Raw genomic sequence first — 14159 nt, forward strand, 5'->3', positions numbered from 1 at the left:
GTTTTAAAACCTCCCGATGTGGTGTTCGCACCAAGCAGCTACCCTACTCCGCTCCAGCCACCGCAGGCGATGCGGCGGGGATGTTTACGGGCTGTAAGGACCAGCTTACCCACTCGGGCTCCTTCCTAAGCGCAGGACCATCCATCATCCCCTTTTGTGCTACCAGGCTCCTTAAAAGGCCTACTCGCTTTAACTCCCGCGCGTCCCGGGGCTACCTCCCCGGCTTTCCGAGGGAGCCGGGCACTGCTCGCCGGCCTTTTTTGGGAAGCCCTGCCCGCGCCGCGCCGTGCAGCGCTGCCCCGACGGCGGTGCGGCGGGGAGGGCGCTCCCCCACGGAGCCGGGGGAGGGACGGGGAGCCCCGCACGGAGCCCGGGGCGAGCGCGGTCCTCCCCGGGAGGGGGCAAGGGGACAGCGAAGGGGAAGCCCCGGGGGGCAGGAGGGGTCCGGCCGGCGCCCTCCCCGTCCCCGCACCCCCTTGGCGGGCGGGAGGCCCGTGGGGGCGCGGCGCCGCCGCCGGAGCGCCGGCAGCTCCTCCCCGGCGGTGCCCCGGGAGTGGGAATAAAGACAGATAGCGGGGCGGGCGGGGAGGGACGGGCGGAGGGAGGGAAGAGAAGCGAAGGGAAGGGAAGGGAAGGGGGCAGGCGGAAAGTTGGCTGCGCGGCCCGCGGCGATGCCGGTGGGGCGCCGAGCGCTGCGGCTGGGGCTGGGGCTGGGGCTGGGCGGGCTCGGCGGGCCGTAGGGCGGCGCGGGGCGCAGCGAGCCCCCGGCCCGGCCTCCAGGCGGGCGGCAGCGGGCGGCCCGGGCGGGGACGGGGACGGCGGCGGGGCCGGAGCCGGAGCGCCCGCAGGGGGAGCGGCACCGCGGAGCCGGCCGCCGCCGGGCGCGCTCGGGGGAAAGATGAGCCTGCTGTCAGCCATCGACACCAGCACCGCGTCCGTCTACCAGCCCGCCCAGCTCCTCAACTGGGTCTATCTCTCGCTGCAAGACACGCACCAGGCCAGCGCCTTCGATGCCTTCCGCCCCGAGCCCTCCTCCTCGCAGCACCCCGACCTCGGCTACACCAAGAGCCCGCCGGAGCTGGGCTCCTCGCTCGGCTCCAGCTATCTCAACAGCTTCTTCCAGCTGCAGCGCAGCGAGGTGAGTGCGCGGCCCCCGCCGAGCCCCGACCGCCATGATGCCGCCGCCCGCCCCGGGGCTGCCCCCGGGCTCGCGGCCCGGCCGCGGGGACGCTGCGGGGAGCGGCCGCCCGCCGGCTGACACCGGCCGGGGGGGGGGGGTGGCAAAAAGCGCTGCTACGGGCGGCCCGACGGCTCGAAACCGCCCCCCGACACCTCAAATCCGTGCTGAAATCACTTCTGCGAGTGCAGCCGTAGGCACGGGGGGCGAGGGTGGAAGGAGGGGGCTGCGAGCTGGGGGAAAAGTTGTGCGCGCCTCGCGTCAGGCGCGGAGCAGCCCGTAGGAAAGCAGAGGGAAGGAAAGCAACCAAAGCGCAGGGCACACAAAGACAATTCACTGCGGAGCGCCCTGGCGCAGGAAGTTGTTGAGGTCAAGCACTTCTGCATCGGAGGGACCTCGCCGCTGCAGGGGGCACCTCTCCCTCGGCCGGGCCGAGCGCCCGCAGGAGGTCCCCCCCCCAGCAGCAGCCGCGCTGCTCCTCCCGGCCGCGGGGCTCCTGCCTCGGGCCTCCAGAGGCGAGGGCTGGGGGGGCTGCGCGCCCGACCCGCGGCGGCACTCCCCCAGGGACATTTGGGAGCCGTTTCAGTCACAGCAGAGGTTTAAAATGCGTTCTCGGCCAAAATACCTATTGCTTTTCTGTCAGCAAAGGGGTTGTTACTTGAAAAGAAATCAAGTTCCCCAGCAGTCACGGTGCTACAGCTGTTAGCAGCGGAGAGCCAGAGCCGCACACACACACACGTACTTTTTTCCTTAATTAGAAATAATTTCTTCCTTCAGAATCTTGCAAAGCACATCCAGTCTCAACACTGACACTATTTTTGAGAGTATATAAATCAAAACCCAGCCGGTCTGATGCACCCAGCCTCAGTAAGCCTAACATACCCAGTTTAAATATACGCAGACTTCACAACACAGTGATTTTGCTAAAAGGCCAAGAGGGAGCGTAACACAAGCCTCCAGCTCCCTACCCACCGGTTACCAGTTGGGGATTTTGATGAGCTCTGTGCTCTCCAGGTAGCAGTAAGAGTCCGGGACTGGCCTACATGGCCTCTTCAAAGAGCGGGACACCGCTCAGCTCCGCGTTTCCAAACATCGGGATGCACCCCGCTCACAGCAGGTCCTCATTTTCCTCCCTTTTTCTCACAAGAAGAAAAAACAAACACAGAAACCCACCCACACAAAGTACACGAAGGATGCATGCAGACCTCTGAGACAGTCTGAGAAAGTTTTCCTAAAGTTTCTCTAAGTTCTTTTTTCTGTTTCTACTACACCGGTTGCGAGCAGGAGCTAATCATTTTGTCACACTCTCCCCCTTCCCCCTCGGTTCACATTTCTTTCCATTTTTTCCCAAAATCCCTTCCTTTGGAACACCATTTCCTGGCAGGCCAGGGCTTCCCCCAGCTGTGGCCACCTCCCAGGAGCACTGGCCAGCCCCACCTCAGGCTCCCTGGGCCAGGAGTAGCACACCAAGCTCCCTTCCACCCCTCTGAGGCATACGGGTGCCACCTTACACAACTCCTTTTCACCTTTTCCTGTTTCCTGAGGTGTACTAGTGACAACCACCGAGAGCCACCAGTTCTGCAGAAAGCCTGGTGAGCTTGCAGGAAATAAGGAGTCATTTGATTCTATGCAGATATTAATATTCTTTAAAGACAGAGCACGTTAGTTTGTTCCTTTTCCAGCCTGCGGCAACAATAGCATTGACCACCCTGCTGGTAGAGACACTTTTCTCTATTTCCAGTCTTCACCTGAACTATGCATTAACGCGGCTCGCACTTAGGGAGGGGGTCTGTGCAGAGGGAAGGGGACGCCGCCACCTCTCAGGGCACAGCAGTGCACTCGCACACTGGGTGAGCTCTGAAGAAGCGAGGGAATGCTTTAGTTCCCCGGGCTGATGCTGTCTGCTTATTCTGCATCTTTCACTAAGGGGTTTGGAAGGCATTAGAGATACTGTTACTCAAAACAACAACAACAACAAAAAGTTCTGTCAATATGTTGAATGTCCTGTTCTTTCCAGAAACTAAGCTAGACTGCTTTTTGGCAGGAGCCACACGAGTTCCCTACAATGTCATGCTCTCAATTCTTGAAATTCTAACATCTGTTTATTTGCGGATGCCATTCAGCGTACACCAAGTATTTTGACTGCGTAAAATTATTTTGGGGAGCAGTAGTGTTGTGTGCTACTTTTGCATCAAGTGGGCTTGTGCTATCTTTGGAAGACACGTAGCTTTCCACAGTTAAAGCGTTGACTGTTTTCTGCACAGTGCTTGCTTTGGTTGGCATTTTTTCCTCCCAGTTTTGTCCTGGGCTGGCTTATCCTGGAGCTGGGCTGTGACAATGATTGACAAGTAGCTGTATACAATATTTGGAAAGTGACCTAATGAGAGGCCAAAATAGCACCAGATTGAGAAATGGTAGGATCACAGGGTATAAAATAGTTATGCGCCCCGTAGGTTGCTTTGCAACTGAAAATTTTCTGGAGGAGATTGCTTGGAATAAGAGACAGCACTCGTGAGAAGTTGCTATTATACTGGGTTTGCAAGTCTGCATGGCAGTGCCTGTGTATGTGACTTGCATGCTGACCAACGAACTGGGCAGGAAAAAAAAAAAAAAAAAAAGAGCCAGCACCCACAGAGTAGTCTTGCACTTCACCAAGATTTTTGTCCTCCAGACTTTTTCCACTACAATGGACGCCTTCTAAATAAACATGATGAACACAGCTGTTTGGTGCATAAAAGCCCATTGTACCCAGAAAAAGCAGCAATAATAAAGGTTTAAACAGTAAAGCGACAATGAATGTTTTGTTCCATATGCAAGACTCATTTTGCAAAACAGACCTGCTTTAAATAAAACTTTACTGCAGCATTTAATGTCCTAGATATGAAACGAAAGCATGTTAGAACATTAAGATGTATTAAATTGGCTATTGAACCCAACTCCACCCTCATTATAACACCATCCGTCAGAGCCAAGTATTTGAGGTTTTGTTGTGAGGCTGGTTACATGGGAATTAAGGCATTTGAGACACAGCCAGGTAACTGTGGCTTTGTGTCATTGCGTGGTATAATTGAGAAACCTAGAATAATGGGGCAATAGAGTCATATGGCATTTTTCTACTCTCACAGTAGGCTTCCTACTAAATCAGTGCTGACTTTGGTCAAGAGGAGACAGCTACAACTAACTCCAAGTTACCATATTATAATCAAACTTGTTTCTTTGAACATAAAGTGCTAATTCCAGAACAGGCCAATATTTACACGAGAAGGAGCCCATGTCCTAGCGAATTCTTTACCCACGTACAATGCTTCGCATGTCTTTCCAAGAGGGGAATTCCTTCCAGAAACCTCTACAGCAGCCACTCTCCAGATCCAAACCAGGTCTTATTTAAGCCCAAATAACTGCATGTATGGGATTAGAAAACAATCCATGTTTTTGAGAAGCAGTTCATGTTTTTGACTCAGGGACTTGCAGATCCATTCTTTACAGGCAAGAGAGGAACTAACTGGGAATGAGAGAACATGAGCTAGTTCAATCGGCTGCATTAAAGTGCAGATCACTCCCTCAGGAAGGAAAATTTGGGGAATTAAAGAAAAAGAAGTTAGAGCCTATACTACAGCAAATCCTGATGAAACCCAGTGGAACAGAAGCAGGTCTGCAGCACTGTGATCAGTACAGCTTGTGAAGCAGCTTTCTAAAGATGAAAGGTTAATAAGACAATGACATTCATGTATATTATTGTTAAAAAATAAATAAATGATGAAACACTTGCAAGAACAGGAAGACGTGTGGTAGGAATATAGCATTTCTACAGAAAATACATTTTCTATCAAACAATCTTGTTTCCTGTCTGTCCTTCATAGAAGTTTTGACAAACAAACTAGCTGAATACATCACAAAGAAAGACCTCTTATTTACCCCTAGGTGAACTAATTTGAAGGGTAACAGTAAGGAAAAACAACAACAACAAAAAACAACACGAGTTCTCCCATCCTCTAAGTATCAGAGTAATACAGGGATTGCCATACAAGATCAGGTCAGTGCCCCACTAAACGAACTGCCATCTCAACAGCCACAAACAAAGACTTCAAAGACAAAACACTTTGCAAGAGACAAAACACCTTGTGTGAAGCTGCTCGCAGCTGGTGAGGTCCTAGGGCAAACAGAGCAGAGATGAGGGTTAGCAGAAAGGGCCCTATGCTCTGGGACACTTCTGACTCCCCTGGTTCTCTGGCCAGTCGTTAGGTGCTCCAGCACAGAGCGTATCTGTGATCCACCCAGCACAAAGCCTGCTCAGACTGGACTCCTTGCTTCTACATTGCAGACTCAACAACCACAGTTATCTTTCTCCTCTTCCTGAAGTGTCCTTAAACGTAGCGCAGTGTATGGGTTGCCTTCAATAGATGAAGTCACGTTGAAAATAACTTCAAAAAAAGTCTTGGTTCCTGTATTTACTTATTCTCCCAGTAAGTGTAAGATTTACTTTTAGCACAGACGAAGTGTGTAGGATCACAAAGCATCAAACACTGCACAGGGCTGTTCCTGCAGTAAGGTTTTCTTACCTGGACAAAGGCAATAGCAAGGGAGTCTGGCTACTGGCCTTGATTGGCCTTTACATTTTCAGTATTAGATGTTACTATTTCTCAAGCTGAACCATTTAGGTTTTTCTTAAGAAAAGGAGAAAGTTCAAGTATTACTTCAAAAACACATACACACAGAAAAGCTAAGTCTGCAAATAAAATCTAGCAACTATATCTACATCCTCAAAATGTGAGCGGCCTGACAAAAGTCATTTAGATAAATTTAAAGTAGTAAGAATTTCACATATTTGAGAAAAAAGTGTGTTATGGAATAATTAAACATTCCACTAAGACTGCCAGCTGTAAATTACTCTTAAAACATCCATCAATAACAGTGATTATTATTTGATTGATCTCCTTGCCTTGATTTTTCTCATTATTGTTTATTTAAGTGCTAAAACTGAAACTTAAGTTAAACTTAACTTGGAAAGGCAATAGCTCAGCAGTTCTTATGTTGGAGGCCCGTCTGCTCTCTGACTCAGTATGATGGCACTTCACAGATATCTTGTGGCTATGTAAAGTGACAGTCAACTACTTTGAGACTGCTTTTCAAGAACTTGCATAGCAGTTCAGGTGCATTCTCTCTTCTGCCTCCTCCCCGGGTGCAAAGGCTTTTCTGGCTTTTCTGTGGTTTTACAAATGGTATTTAAAAGGGGAGGAAAAAGAAAAAAAAAAAGAAAGAAAACCAAAAACAACATGTACTTCCTTCTGTTTTCTTGTCACTAAACTGCCTACAAAGGTGAAAGAAATACTAGCACAATGCTGTCAGATAACTAAAGTAATCAATCCAAAACAATCATTGTTTTTAATCCCTGTGATTTCTAAGACACCTGACCGTTGCTGCTAACTATAATGGGCTTAGGTTATTAAAAAAAAAATAAATCATTTTTAAAGATGAGAGGCTCCCTGCAAGTCTATGCTGTCAGCATGCAAAGCATATGATTCAAACTTTAAAACTTAATTGCTTCTGTATACATACATCACAACGTACACTGGTACTCGCACTGTCTAGTGCATTTCTTTTTTGCACTGCTCCTTGCAAGGGATTTGAGAGAGCTGAACCTCTGTGAGTCAGCAAACTTCTGGGGTATCAGCATGTCAGCCTCTGTCCTCCTGTGCAGCCATCTCTAAAGCTGTTTTGAAAGCGCTGCTTCAGCACAGAAAGTACAGATTTCACACCCCCAGCTGTATTGTGGTCTCAAAGTCTCAGATCTAGCAGCTACTGCATTTTCAATTCGAGTTTGATGCGTGCTGTAAAATGCAAAATTCAGGTGAGTGCTAAGGCGAGTTTCAAGCCCAGAAGCACTTTTTTTTGTTTGTTTGTTTTCCCACTCTTCTGTTGCTACTTCTGCAGCCATGGCCTCCTGTTTTGCTACTTCTGTCTTTGGAAAACACTTTTGCTTGGGACAGGGAGTGGAACCAAAACCAGAACAAACAAACTGCATCCATGAAGGTGTTATATGAAAAGGAATCGTATACAACATGTATTTATTATTTTCAGAAGTGGGAAGCCAAGTGATCATACAAATTAGTCTTCCATTTGTATCCCTTAGGCATGGCTTTTGACTTCTCTACTAAAATATGCCAGGACATATTTTAAACTTTTAAGCATTCTAAGTACAATTGCATTGCTTTTCCTTGGGATTCTTTATCCAAACAAGGACGAGCAGAAACCTAATGGAAGCAAGCTGCTGGTGAAGATACGCTGGTATTAACCCAGTAGCCAGAGCCTCTTTACCTCCTTACCCTCCCTACACGTGAGACCAATGTTATTGCAGCTCTGCAGTGCATCTGCTCTGCCTCTAGTGTTACCTTGTTCAAATGTGACTTATAGTTGGGCTTCTGCTTCATGGCAGCACAAGTATTTAGCCACATAACATCACATCAAAGGCTGAACTGTGTTTGAAAAGCTGGCAAGAGCTAAAATATTAATTGCTAAACTTACATCAGGTCATGCAGAAGAGAGATGTGGGCCTTCTTTTTACCACTGATTTCTTTTTAATCCAATTGTTAAAATAAAAAAAAAAGGAATGGAAAATGGAGCAATTATATGTATTCTTCCCAATTAGTTGAAAATTATTGCAACTCTTACAGATCACTTGGGATATGCAAACTTGTAACTAAGAAGAGCATGGGCATTTGCTTTTGGTCTCAGAAATACATTCATGTCTTGAAAAGTTTGCCAGGCAGTACACGCAGGGAAACAAACAAAAAACCCCACCCAAACAGTCAGAGGCAAAAGCATGCAAGATTCCTATTACAACTCTATTTTATACGTGCAGTTCTCAGTTACAGTTATTTTACAGTGTCTTCCATGCCAAGGCACCCAAACAAAGGGGTGATGTAACTGTGATATAACTGTTGGGTAATGATTTTTCATCCCTTCCTCTTTTGCTCCTTCGACATCGACTCAATTACTCAGAAAAGGAAGATGCTTCTCCAGTCAACTGCACAGACAATCAGTCAAATCTGACATCAACCAATATATTTATGAAAAGCATTGAATGAATAGAAAATCCAAATGTGTACAAAACAATGGTTTTATCCAAAAGCCAAAGTCACTCCCCTTTCCCTCCTATTTATTTAAACTTTGTTTTGGGGATTTTGTGGATTTGTACAAGACAGCAAGAAACAGCACCACTGCAAGGAGTTATAGAAGTTCAGAAGAGATCACATTATTGACAGTTACTAGGTGAGGATCAATGCAAGGCAATTTTCTAACTCTGAATTTAAGTTGCTCATTTAAATTCTGACTCCGTGCATTTGCATGAACACCCAAGCACAGACATTACAAAGCTTATCATACAACACTGATAAGGAACTGCAAAGAGGCAAAAGCAAGTGTGTTTTCTTATCAAAACTAGATGCATGCATATAAATGATGCCTAAGAAGTGATAGTGGATATCACCTTAAAGCTTCTGGGCTGCTTTCTGAAACATAATAGTTGATATTTGTACCCGTCCTCAGTTTCCTCCCCTAGGGAAATTGCCAGCTGCCTGATGCCCAGTTTGCCGCTCTCCTGCATTGCCCTTCTCCCTCTTTTAGAAAGCCATGATGAAATGATTAAATTAAATGGAAAGAATTTAAGTCTTTGCTTCCTTGCAGTTTTCTTCAGTTTCTGTCAGGGTTCCAGAGGAGTTATAGCGGAGCAAAGGAACTGATTAAGTTTTACAAAGCTATTCAAATCCTCCAGCAATTCTGACAGAACTCAGACAGATGGTATTTCCTAAGTGTCACAACATAGATCAGTTTCTTCTAGGAATGAAAACTAGAAGTAGAACCTACTTCTACTAGAAGTGGAACCTAAAATTACAGAGAGATTCACTTCAGAAAAGTTAGGAGGACTGGGTTTTGTCTATGTCCCTCGCCTAGCCAGGCCAGCACAGTTGTTTTGAGTCTCAGTAGGTTTTAAGTTGTCAAGTTTTAACATAATCACAAGCCTAGCCCATTTCTTTCTGTCTTGGGTTTTGGTGTGAGCAAATACTAACAAGTCCCAATAGCTTGAGCAGGAGGGTTTTTGAGGAGCCTCCTGTAGGCCTTTTCTTAGCTCTTTCATACCCGCTGACAACTGCTACTGCTTGGAGAACTGTTGTGTGGTGTTCCAAAACCTGCATCTTGGGAGATACGTTTTGTCTCTCAAGGTTCAGTTTGAAGATAAGCAAATACCCTCACAGTCCAGAGAAATTCTGTGAGATCTACAGCTCTGGTTTTCATACCTGAAGCAGAAATATGTTCGTGCTACATAAAAAGACCACCCCCAGCTACTCCAAGGACACAGCAGGATTTGGCGTCTCTTTTGAATGAACACGAGTGCAATGCCCAAGAAGGATTTCAGGAATCTGGTGGTCTATATTTACATCTCATCCAGCTAACTGCCAACCAAGCAAACATCTTAGAGGGATCATCTTGCTCCCACAGGCTGCTCTTGCCAACCCAGGAGTCCCAGATTTCTAAACCTGTTGGAGATTGTAGCAGGGAAATAGGAAGTGTTTGGGAGGAGGAGACTTTGACTCTTTGCACTGAGCTAGCCTGCCAGGCACCTATACGTGTATTCATCAGGGCTGTGGATACTTGTGGTTGAATGGAAAGCAATGGACCTATTGTACACATGTTGCATCCTGAAAAGAGGGATTCATAAGGGCTTGTAAGAGAACAGGGTTTCAGCATCGGGGGCCTGTCCTTGAAACATGGAGGCATTCTTACAACCATCTTCCTCCAAAATGCATTGCAATTTAAATTAATAAAATAACATCTTCATTACCCCAACAAACACAACCTGGGAAAAAAAAAATCCTTAAGTCTAATTTGAAACTAGATCACTCAATTTTTATAATTTATCTGAAGCAGAATGTGGAGTTTTATACCCGCTTGCTTAGATCACACTTGAAGCTATGCTGTGTAACAACTGGTTCAGAGGGTGGCTATAGATACAGATAAAACTATCCAAAAGCTGGAGCTGCAAGATGAAATTCCAGCCTGTCATGCAAATAGATGGAAGCAATTTATTTTCTTCACTATATTCAATTTAGGAAAAGTTTTTGTCTTCCCATGAGTGCAGAAACTGAGGCCCTAAGCACATTGTGAGGGGCCCACTCTGGGCAGATGATGTATTGTTCCTACCTCTGACAGTGACCTTAGCTTTGCCTCTTTTAAACTTTGGCAGCCATCACAGAGGTTTCTGTGCCAAGAAGGCATTACTGAATGTAAATGATATAAACAAAAGTGTCTCAGACCTAAAGTTCTATTTAACCCAAAATGAACATTTCTGAGCAGAACCTTTCATCGTGTAAGAGCTGCACAGGAGGTAAATGCTTTCCTAAGTGTGCCTTAAACAGGCACATATCTATTTCCGGGTGTTATTTTTCTTATGTTTGGAGTGTCAAAAGACCCACCAAATGAAAGGAAACCTGACTCTTGTTTTTCAAACTGTAGGTCAGATTGAGACAAGATTTCCTGCAGGAAACAGAGATGTTAACAGAATGTGGCTGTGGGTATTAAAGTGCAGGGGTCAAAATACGTCCATCCGTTTCTCCCCTCGCTTTATAACCTTCATAGCCTCCTTGCAGCCTGAGAACCCCATCTTGACACCCGCAAAATATGCTCGTTTTTCAGCAGCATTAGGAGGCACCAGGATTAGGGGATCTGGTGGGGCCTTCCCGCCCCCACCGCTGCTCGTTCTGGGAAGGTCAGGGAGGTTACTGGGCTGCAACCCAGGGGAGATCCAGCTGCAGGCAGCCCAGGGACAGGCTGAGAAATGAAGGCTCCTGTGGGGATGTGTTAAAGTAATTTGCAGTGTGAATGGTCTCCCTTGTCCCTAATATAGTGCTCATGTGTTGGAGCTTCTCTAACATAAGTGTGCGGTTGTTTGGCCTTCAGCTGATGAAAAGGATCCCTGCAGAGCTTGGTACGAGGTTTAGAGAGTTCCTCCAAGACTGCGCACCTCTGACCAAACATCTGTCCTGTCCTTTTCCACCTTTCTGTTAATAGACATTAAAGACAGTTTGTGAGGTCCCTGTACAGTGTATAAGACAAGTGTCCCCACCAACATCCACACCAAACCTGCCCCTGATGCTGTTACAGGAAGGATCACACTGCTAGCAGAGAGCTCTGAGCCCTGCTTGAAGTTCAGCAATCCAATGGCAGTGATTGAACTTCTTCACTGCCAGCTTTGTTACCTCTGCACCACTGAGCAGGCAGGGAGCAGCACTTTTTAAGATCTGTAGATGTGTGAAAGTCCTGAACGGCAAACACTGAAAGCTTTGGATCAAGACTCTAAAGATCAGCAGATTTAAAGTGAGGCGAGATGGTGCCATGTGCTGCTCTTCAACTCTTCCATGAAGTGAAGGTACGCAAGTCATACAGAGAAGCTTATCGCACCCACTTGCTGTTAAGCAATTTAAGAGGTGAGAAGCAATTACAGCCTGAGAAGCCACAGCCAACCAAGCTGGCAGATCTAGAAGAGTTAGATTAGACAGATCTAGCCACTACATTAAAGATTCATTACCCTACCACTGACTTGCTTCACAACTACTGACAAATCATGCCACATTCAGAGTAGTCTCCTCAAAACACCCATTTCTCTAGAGGGAAAATCCTAGTGCCCTCTCTCTGTGAATATTTAGAAGCAGGCATTAGCAGATTAATATAAGCATGTGTTTATCTAAATCCCCAGACAGAAGGATGAATGTAGGCACACTTGACTCATCTACATTTACCTACATTAAGTAAGGAGCTTGAGTAATTGACATTTTCTTAAAGTCAGCCTAAGGACCAATTTTTTGACAGCTGACTTAAGCTTTGACTTCAGAAGGAAACAGAAGCCTGGGTCTTTTTTCCTTCCTCCAGGCATTTTCTTCAGCAAGCGATAAGCTTTGTTTCCACTTGTCCAGTGATAAAATTTTACTAAGTAACCTCTTTAATTATTCTCTGAAAAGGTGTCTATAGTTTGGCAGAAGAGCTAAAGCAGACATAAGCCATAGAGCAGCAGTTTTTGAGGTTTTCCAGTTCAGCATTGGTAATTAAACGCTTGATCTGCCTGAAGTTAATATAACTGAATTTAAAGCAGTATTTTTACTTAACCTTCTACGTTCAAAAGGCTTTTGGGTTGACCATAAACATTGATCGTGCACCGCATATTTTCTTTGGGAACAAAAGCAAGCCACTGGTCTGACCATTTATAAGGAACTGGAGCACAAAAAAGCCACAGATTGGAAGTGCTGTTCTCCAGACACGCTCATCTTCAGGTACCACTGTTCTGCTTTCACACACGGTGCATGGCCCCACAGATAAGTCCCATGTCAGGAACAAGCCCTGCGTGACTACCAGGAAAGACAGATGCAGGCCCTCAGGTTAAGTTTTGTATATGAGTATGTACAAGCCACTGAATTACTGTTTTGATAGCTTCAGATTTCTCCCTCCTTTCACGTAAAAATAGCAACTGAGTGAGGGCAGTGACTTGTCTGTCCTACTGTTTTATTCATGACACAGCGCAGGGATACACTCACTTCTTATCTTCACGAAAATCCAAGCTGATAAACAACTTCAGCACCTTTTGACATTTTAGTGCAGGGCTAATAATTAGTGTAGCTAGTCTGGTTACCATCACAGACACTTCACAGACTGGAGAATGTTTATAATTTACAGTATATGAAAACCTTACTTCTTCACGCCGATGACAGGGCAACCCAACTCCTTCTTCCAGCAAACTTCAAACAGCCATGGCGCCTGCTGACTTAAACTGAACTCTGCGAGTTAGGGCTGCTTTATTTTTGTTTGTTTTAGCACGTTGGCTAAATACCAAAGCAAAAATAAGTCATCAAATATTTTTTTGCTCATTGCTTTCCAATTACAGCCTATTCCATGTCATGCAAGAACTAATGACAGTATAAGAATACCGGAGTACTATAGGAGCTCACCTAAGTATATGCAATTAATAAAAATGCAGAGGGAACCAGCACAAATTGTATCAACTTATAGCTTGAACAGATTCTTTCACAAGTCCTTAGAGATGCTGTTAAACAGCTATAAATGATGATGAATATTTTAGTATTGAGCAGCTGCCTTTTTAAAAAGAAAAAAATAAAAAATAAAATCACTGGATTTCAGGTCAAATAGTCACAGTAATGATACCACAGCCAAAGGAAGTTATCCTCCTAAGGTGGAGCAGTCACCTCTGCAAACCTGAGTGATAAATCCTTTAACTAGCAGAAACCAAGAAAGCTATCTGAGGGAATAGACACTATGTGTGCAGAATCCAGCAGTTTAGGAGAATTATATGGTTCCTTCTATCTAGGTTTAGCTATTGTATTTGGGCTTAAACATCAGTCCCCTTCAAGAAAGGCAAGGGGTTGCATTTTCTTCATGCTTATTTACAGAGTTCAAATACTTCTCTCCGTCCTCTTTTTTAACTAGTGAAGTATTGGGTACCAGTATAAGGTTTTGTTTGTTAGCTTGTTTTGTTTATTTGGCTGGTTGCTTTGTTTGTTTGGATTTTGTTTTTCAAGGGGACAGGGATAAAAAAGAGTATATATATTTGAAGTGTAATTCACAAATAAAAATAAAACCAAACAACCCAAGGGCCCTAAACAAATGTACTGGCCAGGCACAGACTGCCAACCAGTTAAACCAACACAGGTCATTTCAGCTTTGGGTAACGAGGGGATCTGCAGCCCTTACCCACCACCTTCAGGGTTCAGCAGCCAGAAACTGAACTCCAGGCAGAAACTGAGTTTCCCAGGCATGCCTCTACATACTACATCCCATACCTAAACAAATCCTAATAAATAAATAAATCAGCCTCTATAAATCCTAATAACAAGGTGCCATTCCCACTTAAGCAGATTGTTATCAATTATTAATATCAGCTGTAAGCAAGGGCTCTGGAAAAACTCGCAATCCCATCACC

General features: G+C 45.7%; 1 protein-coding gene across 2 annotated transcripts in view; it reads left to right on the forward strand.

Moving 5' to 3' along the window:
- The first annotated feature begins 311 nt into the window (after nucleotides 1-311).
- Nucleotides 312-14159, forward strand: part of ZCCHC24 (zinc finger CCHC-type containing 24) — a 110801-nt gene continuing 96953 nt past the window's right edge. The window contains exon 1 of one of the 2 annotated variants that reach the window (XM_068688517.1): nucleotides 312-1138. In XM_068688517.1, coding sequence (XP_068544618.1) covers nucleotides 899-1138 — 240 coding nt within the window. In that variant the 5' untranslated portion in view covers nucleotides 312-898. The remainder of the gene's footprint in view (nucleotides 1139-14159) is intronic. The other variant, XM_068688518.1, reaches the window with a different exon arrangement.

This window comes from Anas acuta, chromosome 7 (assembly GCF_963932015.1).
Source record: "Anas acuta chromosome 7, bAnaAcu1.1, whole genome shotgun sequence".
NCBI classification, from domain to species: Eukaryota; Metazoa; Chordata; class Aves; order Anseriformes; family Anatidae; genus Anas; species Anas acuta.